The 10,925-nt window shown below is 61.7% G+C and overlaps 1 protein-coding gene across 4 annotated transcripts in view; it reads left to right on the forward strand.

Moving 5' to 3' along the window:
- The window catches only part of EVI5L (ecotropic viral integration site 5 like), a 32,422-nt gene extending 21,732 nt beyond the window's left edge, over positions 1–10,690 (forward strand). For 2 of the 4 annotated variants that reach the window (XM_070792904.1, XM_070792905.1), the window contains exons 11-20: positions 1,703–1,756; positions 2,583–2,615; positions 3,639–3,779; positions 6,634–6,762; positions 8,040–8,180; positions 8,260–8,415; positions 8,502–8,648; positions 8,727–8,822; positions 8,906–9,001; positions 9,175–10,690. In XM_070792904.1, coding sequence (XP_070649005.1) covers positions 1,703–1,756; positions 2,583–2,615; positions 3,639–3,779; positions 6,634–6,762; positions 8,040–8,180; positions 8,260–8,415; positions 8,502–8,648; positions 8,727–8,822; positions 8,906–9,001; positions 9,175–9,459 — 1,278 coding nt within the window. In that variant the 3' untranslated portion in view covers positions 9,460–10,690. The remainder of the gene's footprint in view (positions 1–1,702; positions 1,757–2,582; positions 2,616–3,638; positions 3,780–6,633; positions 6,763–8,039; positions 8,181–8,259; positions 8,416–8,501; positions 8,649–8,726; positions 8,823–8,905; positions 9,002–9,174) is intronic. The other 2 variants (XM_070792908.1, XM_070792906.1) reach the window with 2 other exon arrangements.
- Positions 10,691–10,925: the final 235 nt, after the last annotated feature.

The raw sequence follows: 10,925 nt of genomic DNA on the forward strand, positions 1-10,925 counted from the left end.
CTCTTTCACCTTTTGCCTGTTTTAAAGCAAACCTGAGATTTGTTTTCATCAAGTACAGTGAGGTGACAAACACAGACAACCGCCTTTAGAAGGACAGTTTGTTACTCACAGTTCCCAGAGGGGCGCACCTCTGCTGTGTGTGCAGGGCCACATGGGGAAGCATCAGGGCAGGGCAGGAGAAAAGCCTGGGCCAGAGCCCATGCTGGGATTTCCATGGGAAGGGTTGGGTCAGGGTTCAAGAGGGTGTGTAGGCAGGTTCAAGAGAGTCAAGATTGGCTGGTTTGAATAATTTCCAGGGCTCTGGCCTATAGGAGTGGTCACCACCTGTCCTGGGACAATTGAGGGCATGGGAAATAATGGTTTGTGTGTGAGAGGTAAGGGAGGTAGGCAGGGGTGTGACCGCTTAGTGTGTAGAAGGCAGACCAGCAGGCATGCTGTCTACTGTCCCTAGGAATTAACTAGTCCTAGGAGCAGCAGTATCACCGGGATTAGCAAGGCAGCAGGATATCAAAGTATCAAAAATACAGAACAAAAAACTTTTCAGTACTGTGATTAGTACGTAGGCCCCCACAGTCCTTGTTCACACCCTATCGGGTTTTCTCCTGGGAGGAAGAGGAGCAAGGTGAGGTGTGGTCAGCACACTCAGCTCCTCCAAGGATGGCTGAGCTTGGCCATCCGTGCGTTGAGGCCAGAAAGTAGACAGAACCCAGGGGTCAGGGGTCAGGACTCTGGTTCTGGATTCCTGTGACGGACAGAGACCCAGGCCTGCAACAGCTCTGACTCCGGCAAGCCAGGAGCCTCCGGCAAGACCCTGCCTGCCTCCAACTCAGTTTCTCTTGACATGAGTCAGCGCCCATCAATCAAGTCTGTGATCCTCTCTGACATAGCTGCTTCCAGGGTGTGTTCTGCATGTTTCCATCACCTTCTTCTCTCCGGAAGAATGTCCTGTGTGATACACAGGGAAGCAGGACTCTCGCTGACCTGCTGATGGAAACGATTTCTGTACCCACTGCTTAAAGGACTCGGGGGTAGAAACTAGGGGTGAGGCGGATGTCAACCTCCCCCGCTTCCCAGAAGGCTGCGGGGAAACCTACAACCACGAGTACCCCCACCAAAACCACCAGCACAGCATGGAAGGTGGAAGGAAGACTGCCTTGAAAATTAGAGGGGGTGGGGGCAACGGTGACAACTGTCGGGCGCAGCTGGTTCTCAAAGGGACGCAGAAATGTAGTCATCAACAGCACGCACGTTCGCAAGACCCCTTTCCTTTCCTGGACCTAGACTCCAAGTCTGTCCTCTAAGCCCTGGGGCTCAAATCCAAGCCGTGAGGGGTGGGGACTGTCTGCCAGCAGCTTCCCCCAGAACACAGAAGGCTCTGCCCTTGACAGGCCCAAGGCGACTCCACAGGAGGACACGGGTGCTGACTGCCCCCTCCATACCCCCTCACACAGTGCATATCCACCCAAGCCATCACATTGGTTTTCCTGAACCAAGATTTGTTTGTTTTTTTTTTTTTAAATACCTAGTGGGCCATTCCAAATGAGAATTGGCCTTGACTGTTTTATGGAATCACTAACTTGGACCATTAAACGCTGGTGCCCTCCTGCCTGAAGATGGCCTGGCTCCAAGGGGACAGACTTCTGGGTGCACAGGAGCAGGACATGGGGCTCTGACGCACTCTTCCCTCTTCCCCCCACTACAGAGGCTTCGGACGGAGAACCGGCTCCTGAAGCAGCGGATCGAGACCCTGGAAAAGGTGAGGGGTGCAGCCGCCAGCCTGTAGCACCAAACCCTCCCAGTCCTGAGCAGGACCTAGCAGCCGGAGGGCCGGCCAGCCAGCCTCCTGCCCCAGGCACGACCCCACCCTAAACTCCCACCATAAATCCCACAGGCCCCACCATGTGTTTCCCTGAGACTTCGGCTGCTGTGTAAATTGGGGACCAAGGGGAAGCTTTGCCTGAAGGGGGACTGAGTTATAACCCCATTAACTGCAAACACAGAAATCCATTTGGGTCTGGCGCCCTCCCGGGCTGCCTGGGTGTGGGCTGCTTTGACAAAAGAAAGGAGAACAGGGTGGCTGTGCACCATGGAGGGGGTGCCATAGCCTTGACCCTTGCCCCCAACCTGTTTTTAAATATGAGAGTAGAGACGGGGGCTCTCAACTTCCAGCTCCCTGCTCAGTCTCACTTGACCCACTACTGACCGCAGGTGGAATTTGTCCTTGGCCCAAAGCCTTGAGTCTTTTTCTGCCTCCAAATTAAAACTGCACTCACGGGGCCCAGGGCTCCCCCGCCAACCCTCTTCAGGTGAGGCCCCAGCCCCGCAGCTCCCATGGGTGACCCTGCCCCCACCCCCTATTCACACACAGACTCCTCCCCAGGACGGAGCTTGCTCTGGCTTTGGTCTTCCTCCCGGCCCTCTCCTGCTGGTTCTCTGGTTCTCCGGTCTCACTCCTCTCTCCCGCTTCTAGAGATAGCCCACCGCGTTAGTGACATGTGGTTCTTGTCTGTCTCCCCTCTCCTGTCCCCGCGCCTTCTGCTCTGCCTCCTCCCCCTGTCGCTCGGAACCCCTCCGCCGGGTAGGAGAGCGCTGCTCTGGCTGATAGGTTAATACAGGTACTGTAGCTTTTCCTCTCCCTCTCCCACTTCTTCCCAGTGCCCACACATGACCACCAGACACCTCTGCCCTGGCCGCTGCCATCCCTTGGGGGAGGAGGGGGGAGGGGGCAGGCCTGGCGCTGTGCATGGGGGCGGCTGGGGACCGCTTCTCCAGGAGACAGAGGCTTCCCTCTGGGGGAGGGGGCATGCGTGTGAAGGCCTGGTGCCTGTGGGCGCGTGTGAGCGTGCACGCAATGCACAGGTTTCCTCTCTCCAGGGGACCCTGGTAGGGATAAGGGTGGGGACCCTGAGGCTACATTAGCAACAGGCCCTGGTTGGTGTGTGCACAGCTGAGCCACCCCAACACACACACACACACACACACACACACACTCCCCTACCCCTTATGGCCCCTCACGCTCTTCTCTGCTCCAACCTGCAAGGCCTGTCCTCTTCTCTCACTCGCCTGCTTCTGCTGCTGCCTCATCCTGAATGGCTTTCTCTGGAAGCTCCTGCCTCACCACCTGGTGGCTCTGAGCCTGGAATGGGGGGCCTAAATTGGGGGTTGAGGGGATGAGGCTGGGGAGTCTTAGTCTTGGGCAGGTGGAACTCTGGGGGCCAGGACTGAAGAAGATTGGGGGAGAGGTGTACCCCCCAGCCTGGCCCCCAGGAGCCCGTCCTGAGCCTCCTGGCCCTCGGCTGTCCCCAGATCCCCGTCATTCCCAGCAGAGCCTGGCCTCTGCTGTGCTGTCCACCCTAAGTGGACAAGGACTTATTTCTCCTTACCTGGGACAGAGGCTGCAAGCCAGAGCCTGGGTCCCGGGTGGGTCTGTTCCTCCAGGTTCCTCCTGGTTCCTGTTCCTGCCTGCCCCCCCAACATCCCCAGGCCCTAGGGGGCACCCCATCCCAGGCTCTTGAGTGTGGGAGGTCCTCCTCCTCCCACCCCGCCTCCACCCTCTCTGGGCCTCCCCACTGGCAGGCCCCAGGCAGAGCTGGGGGTGTGAGCAGAGAGTCACGGCACCTCATCCTCGCTGTCCTCAGGGGCAGGTGACACGCGCACAGGAGGCAGAGGAGAACTACGTCATCAAGCGGGAACTGGCTGTGGTGAGGCAGCAGTGTAGCTCGGCAGCCGAAGACCTGCAGAAGGCGCAGAGCACCATACGGCAGCTGCAGGAGCAGCAGGTACCAGGCCGGTGGCGGGGCCCAGGGCCAGGCCACGCCCTATGCCTGGCTGCCTGCAGAGCTCTGGGGCACCTGGCCCCAATCAGCCCTGGCCCTCCTGTTCCTTCCTTGGGGACAGGGGACCCAGAGTCTCCTCCAGCCCCACACCCGGGGCGATCCTGTGGTTTCCCTTTCCCACCCCGCAGTGGGGCATCCGGCCTACCATATTACCACACTGAGGGCAAGACAGTCAGCCTCCACCCATCCCCCAACTGTCCCTGCAGGGACCCCGCCCTCCACTGATAGATCTGTGATTCCTTGGGGGAGCCTTGATGTCTCCCCAGGGTCTGAAGGGCTGTTGGGCTGTTACCAAACCAAACCTAGGTCCACTCATCTGACATGCAGCAAAACCAGCTACCAACACGGCTTGTGGTGAAGGAAACCACAGCATCTTCTGCAAACAAGGAGAAAGGGCAGCTCATGCTCAAAAGAACCCAGAAAGTCCCTGATGCCTTTTCAGCAGGGGATTTTTTAGTATTTTCATTTATTTATCTGGCTGAATCAGGTCTTGGTAGTGGCACTCGGGACCTTCCGTCTTCACTGCAGCACGTGGGATCTCTAGTTGCAGCATGTGAACTCTTAGTGGTGGAATGTGGCATCTGGGTCCCCAACCAGCGATCAAACCCAAGCCCCCTGCATTGGGAATGTGGAGTCTTAGCCACTGGACCCCCAGGGAAGCCTCTAGGCAGGGTCTTTTTTTAAGACAGTGCCAGAGGAAAGGGTCCAAGGACACAGGGTCAGCTCGTGGACCTTCTTCTGATTGGTTGGTGGTGAGGAAACAGGGTCATGTTTAGGGAACCTCAGTCATCATCAACCCTCTTGCTACAACCAGTCTGGGGTCTGGTGCTGCTGGTCAGTGTGTAGTCACCATGCTCCACCTGGCTGGGGCTCTTAATTTCTGCAGAAGAACTCAAAGACCCATGTCAAGTAGTTATCTCTACTCCTTCAGGAGGGCCTAGGCATCCTGGGACTCTATGATCCTCATCATTTACTGCCTGAGGCTGCTTTCTGGAACTCAGCAGAGGTCTTGGAGACTACAGCCTTTTTCTACAAACAAGAAACAGGGACACGGAAGGGCTTTTGTACCCAGGAGGGCCCACGGGATCCTGCTTGGTTTCAGCCCGCCATTTTCTTTGAAACTCAAGGGAGGCACAGGAAAGGCAATAAAGTTTTGGGGGATAGAGAGGTTAATCATACACTCGGGAGGGGAGCTCAGTTTCAGGGCTTCCTCAGGGGGTGGGTAGGCAGCCATGCATGGTAGGAGCTGGGGTGAGGGAGGGTAACCCCCTCCAGTGCCCAACACCTTGCCCTCAGAAGAGGGTCTGGTCTGTGCCCGCCACCCTGAGCTAATGGGTTGGAGATGAGGTGGGGGCAGCCCAAGTCTGTTTTGGAGTCATGAACTCAGGTGGGTGGTGGAGAGCCCATGAGCTGAAGCATGGCAGAGTCCACTTCTCCCAAAGAAGGCTTCCAGAACTCTCCTCCAGCCACACCCAGCAGCTGCCTTCCTGATGTGGTAACACACTGGCAGCTGTGGCCTCCAAACTCAGCAGGTATGACTGAGCACAGGCCCTGAGGGGCAGGGAAGGGCGCTGTCGGCTCCCCATACCCCAGGGCTGAACCAGCAGGGCCTGGCAGTGAGGTGAGGGTCCCTGATGTGGAGAAACCACAGGGTGCTTGAGAAAGGGTGAATAGAAGGAATGGTCATTGGCTGAGGAGAATCCCTCCCCTACGTGTTGACCCTCTGCTCCTGGGGACAGAGGGGCAGAACTTCACTATTGCTGACCCGCATCCACCTCTGGCTCAAGTTCAAGTGCTATAGCCCCACCTGGCTTTAAAGCAGCCAGGCCAGTGGGGAAGCTGAGGCTGGGCTAACCCTACCCATGGCACAATGCCCTCCATCAGGCCAGTTGGAGAGACATTCACCTGCCCCCTCAGGGCTCCTGCCCTTAGGCCTGCTGCAGAGCTGGGTGAGGCAGGGAGGTCATTGCAAGGCAGAGGGAGGCCGGGAGGGAGTGTGGGAGATGCTGGTGGGGCCCCTGGAAGAGATGCAGCCGGGCAGAGCTGCCACGGGGCCCAGAGCCCATCTGGGCCGAGAGAGAGCCACCCACACCCCTGGACTTCAGAGACCCCCAGTGGTCAAGGGTAGCAAGCAGACCTGGGCAGTTAGGCAGGAGGGCCCCATAAATAAGACCTGGTCAGTGGGGAAGCAGGGGGTGGGGCAGCTGAGGAGCAGGGTGGCTGGGGCAACTTGCCAGAGAACTGCCCTGCCAGGCCACCCAGGCAGCAAGATGCAGGCTGTGCTCCGACCCCAGGGGCTTCCTCCCTCACTGTCGAGGTCTTCTGTATGGGGCCCACCCATCACCCCTGGGACTCCCAGGTACCTCTGAGAAGCCCCTGGACACTGACCAAGAAAGTGGTCTCAGCCAACTCTTTCCCCATCTGCCCCTCACAACCCCCATGGTGTGGTCAGGCCACAGACCACACAGCAGGAAGCAGCGCCCAGAGAACTCGTTCTGCATACTCACCCCAGTGATCCTGTGAACCAATCATTGGTGTACCTCAGGGGGCCTCCTGAGGCCATGTGTGGTGTCCCCAGGACCCCAAGACAAAGCATCAGGGCCCCCGTGGTGTTCTGCCCTTCCAGGGGATATGGGCTTTCTCCTTGCCCTCCTCTCCACCCACAACCTAAGCCCCCACTCCTGGCCATGGGGGTGGAAGAGGTGGGACCAGGCCTGGGCCCTCACCTGGCTGGCAGGAAAGCTGCCCACCTCTGGCCACAGCCTGTCGCCCAGCACAGCTCTCTGCCTGCCCCCAGGATAACCCGCGCCTCACCGAGGACTTTGTGGCCCACCTGGAGACGGAGCTGGAGCAGTCACGGCTTCGGGAGACCGAGACCCTGGGGGCCCTTCGGGAGATGCAGGACAAGGTTCTGGACATGGAGAAGGTGCGACTGGGTGGCCGCTGGGGGCACCCTGGAGACGGGGCAGTAAGGGCGCCCCTGGGAGGTGACCACTGGGCCCTTGCCAAGGATAAGGGGGGCAGCCCCAGGGACCTGAGGGCCAGGCCCTGGAGTCAGAGCCCTTCCCCTGCCTCCTCCCCCATAGTCTCCACAGCACGGTATGTACCACTCAAGCCCCGGAGGCGCACACACACACACACACACACACACACACAGCAGCAGCACGACTCCGTGAGAGCCACGCCTGCCCTCATATGCCAGACATCAGGCCAGCAGCACAGTAGCTGTCATGGGCCCCCTGGACAGCCCATCCTGCCTGTGTATGTCCCCCTCAGGCCCTGAGCTCCAGGGGGAAGGGAAGGCGCAGGCCCATCAAGGCTGCTCCCCTCCACAGCCCCACCACCCAGGGGGCCGCCTTCTCCCACCTGCAGCCCTGCAGGGAGCACCAGGCCTCTTGGTACCTTCCCAGTTCCTTCTACCCTGGTTATTGTCTCAATTCCCTTGAGCCGCCAGAAGGGAAATGCCCTGGCCACCAGAGGGCAGTACTCACCCACTAGCAGAAGCCACGCCCCCCCCAGCTTCAAGCTGCAGTTTGGGGTGTCCTCCTAGGTGGGGTGTCTCTGCCACAGCCTTGCATGGGGCCATTGGCCTCACAGTCCCTGTTGACCCACTACCCAGACTGGGCTTTCCTCTCTCCTCTCTACATCAGAGGGAAATGTGGGTCCAGAAGTTCCACCACCCTCCCTCCAACTCCCAGACAAGAGGCAGCGAGAACCTCCTCAGCGAGTTGGCTTTTGGTCCAAGAGGCTGGAGCACAAATCTCATCTCTGAGCCCTTGGGAGGCCAGGATAGGGCCTAGGCCGGCCCTCTGTCCCCAGGGACAATGCCGAAACCTGCCATCTGCTCAGCTTCTGCTGGGCCAGGTCTGGGCTGGGAGGGCGAGGATCTCAGATTCCCAGGTGAGGAGCACCTGGCCTCGCTGCCCTCCTGGTGTTATCAACAATCACGTGTGGTGTGGGGGTTGCCCTGGACCAGCCCCCTGAGAGAGCAGGTGCTGTTACTACAGCCGGCTTTACAGACCAGGATTTCCAGCAGGGGCTGCGAGGGTGGGGTCTCCTCCCCTGGGGCCTCCTCCTCATTCCCCTGGGCATCCGGGCGTCCAGGGTGCACCCTCTCCCAGCCCGGCTGCCAGTGGTGAAGCCCAGAGGAGGGGGCCGGGGAGTGAGGCCTGCGGGCAGCTCTGAGCGCTCCTCTCCCCGCAGAGGAACAACTCGCTGCCCGACGAGAACAACGTGGCTCGGCTTCAGGAGGAGCTGAAGGCGCTCAAGGTTCGGGAGGGTGAGGCAGTGGCCTCGGCACGGGAGCTGAAGCTGCAGCTGCAGGAGCTCTCGGACACCTGGCAGGTGAGGGCGGGCCTCGTTCCAGGGGGTCGAAGCGGCCTTGGGCCCCGGGCGCAGGCCGACCGCCGACCTCTCCCCGCAGGCCCACCTGTCCCGCGGTGGCCGCTGGAAGGAGTCCCCGCGGAAGCTGGTCCTGGGCGAGCTGCAGGACGAGCTGATGAGCGTGCGGCTGCGAGAGGCCCAGGCGCTGGCCGAGGGTCGAGAGCTGCGGCAGCGCGTAGTGGAGCTCGAGACGCAGGTGGGCCGAGGCCGGCCCAGGGAGGGAATCCGGCGCCCGGGGTCGGGCCCTCGGCAAGGCCTTGACCCCCGCCCATCCGCCCCCAGGACCACATCCACCGCAACCTGCTGAACCGTGTGGAGGCTGAGCGCGCGGCGCTGCAAGAGAAGCTGCAGTACCTGGCGGCACAGAACAAGGGGCTGCAGACGCAGCTCAGCGAGAGCCGCCGCAAGCAGGCTGAGGCTGAGTGCAAGGTGCCCGCACCCCCACTCCCCCTATCCCCTAAGCCCTGCCGCGCCCCTTGACCCCTTTTCCCCCACCCCCGCCCCCAGAGCAAGGAGGAGGTGATGGCCGTGCGCCTGCGGGAGGCGGACAGCATGGCGGCGGTGGCCGAGATGCGGCAGCGCATTGCGGAGCTGGAGATCCAGGTGAGCGGTGAGGCCAGGGCGGGGCGCGCTGCGGACTGGCTCGGGGACCGGACCCCGTGCTGACTGGCACGGCCCGCCCTCAGAGAGAGGAGGGCCGCATCCAGGGCCAGCTGAACCACTCGGACTCGTCGCAGTACATCCGCGAGCTCAAGGACCAGATCGAGGAGCTGAAGGCCGAGGTGAGCGCGGGCGGGGCGTGAGAGCCCTGGTGGCCGCGACCAGTGATGGGCCGGGCGTCGGCGTTTCGGGGAGCGGGAGAGGAGGAGGGCCCGGCGGCCGGACTCCATCCATGGGGACATCGATGCACGCCTCCAGCGCGCGGGTCCCACCTCACCCCAACCCCCCGCCCCAGGTGCGGCTGCTGAAGGGCCCGCCGCCCTTTGAGGACCCGCTGGCCTTCGACGGGCTGGGCCTGGCGCGGCACCTGGACGAGGACTCGCTACCGTCGTCCGACGAGGAGCTGCTGGGCGTGGGCGTGGGCGTTGGCGCCGCGCTGCAGGACGCGCTCTACCCGCTGTCCCCGCGCGACGCGCGCTTCTTCCGCCGGCTGGAGCGGCCGGCCAAGGACAGTGAGGGCAGCTCCGACAGCGACGCCGATGAGCTGGCCGCGCCCTACAGCCAGGGCCTGGACAACTGAGGCCGTGCCACGCGTGCTCGGAGCCAGGGCGCGGGGGTAAGGGGGTAGGCCGCCGCCAGCCCGCTCCTGCGTCGGCGCCAGCTTTTCACAGACTCCACGCCCTCGGCAGTTTCACCCACCCAGAGGGCCAGGCCCAGCGCACAACCGGGCACAGAGGGCAGGGCCGGAGGCTGGGGATCCTCACAGTGCCCTGGCAGACCCACCCTCCCCAGCAGTGTTTACCCATCTTGGTCCGTTCCCTTCTCGGCCCATTTACCTGGAAGGTCTGCCCCTCTTAACAGCCAGGGCCAGGACGACCCAAGGGTCCCAGGACTGCACCAACGGAAGCTGCCCCTCCTAGCCGGCCTCCTCCTGGGACAAGAGCGGCCCTGCTGGGAAGGGCCCAGGCTCTGGGGCAGGCCTGAGGAGGAAGGTGCCCCTGTAGGCCGGACTTTACCACCCATGAAGGCCCTGGGGATCCTTGGCCTCTGGAGACAGATGGCCAGGCAGGGCTTCCCTGCCTGGTTGCAGGCATTGTGGCCCCTGCAACAGAAACCAAAGTCCCTCCTACTGAGTGCAGGGCTGCCAGGGTGTGAGTGGCCAACTGGAACCAGCCAGGGCCTGGGCAGTATCTGTCCCTACTTCCTAGGGGCCAGAGCAGCTGTAAGGAAGTGGAGACACCTCCCCTTCCCCAGCACCCCACCTCTTCCTCTGTGGCAGTCCCATCACCCCAGCTTGGCCAGTGACGGGGGGAGAGGGGCTCCTCATGCAGGCTAGCCTCCTCTCCAGGGGGTCCCCAGCCTCCAAGTCCCTTCCTCCTCTGTATCCCTAGCCCCACCATCCAGCCCCAGGGGAGGAGGCCTCCTGGCTGAGTGCCCCCCCTACCTGCTCACAGTGGTCCCGTGGTCTCTGCTGAGTCAGAGCCAAGAACGGTGCCAAAGTCCAACGATGCCCCCAGACCCGACCCCCCCCGGGACCTCATGACCCCCGGGCTGACCTTCTCGGTGCTCCTGGAGCCTAGAACAGCATCACAAAGAGTCCCCCTGGCGCTTCCTGGGGTGGGGATCCATGCTCAGTCCCCCCTTCCCGGTCGCCCACTCAGTGTTACAAAGCCTGGGGACCAGGGTGGGCATCCCAGGGGCTCACCCACATGCCCCCCGCACTGCCCACCACCATTTTGCACACTGCCTGTTCACACTCCACATGTCGCCCAGGCGGGAAAGATGGAAAATAAAGTGTATTTACACAGTCACGACAAGGGGCGCTGAGCGGGGCAGGCCTGGGGGTCCCTGGCCCCTTGTGAAGCAGCGGGGAAGGGAGGAGGCTGTCTATGCCCTTGGGAGCCTCCCACTGTCTAAGAGAACCAGAGGCACAGGTCACAGCAGGCCAGCAGGGGCCCAAAGAGGCTGCCCAGGACGGGGTGCAGAGTGGAAGAGCAAAGTTCACACCATGCATGTGAACATTAAGTGTGGGGGTAGGAAGAGATA

This window comes from Bos indicus, chromosome 7 (assembly GCF_029378745.1).
Source record: "Bos indicus isolate NIAB-ARS_2022 breed Sahiwal x Tharparkar chromosome 7, NIAB-ARS_B.indTharparkar_mat_pri_1.0, whole genome shotgun sequence".
Lineage (NCBI taxonomy): Eukaryota > Metazoa > Chordata > Mammalia > Artiodactyla > Bovidae > Bos > Bos indicus.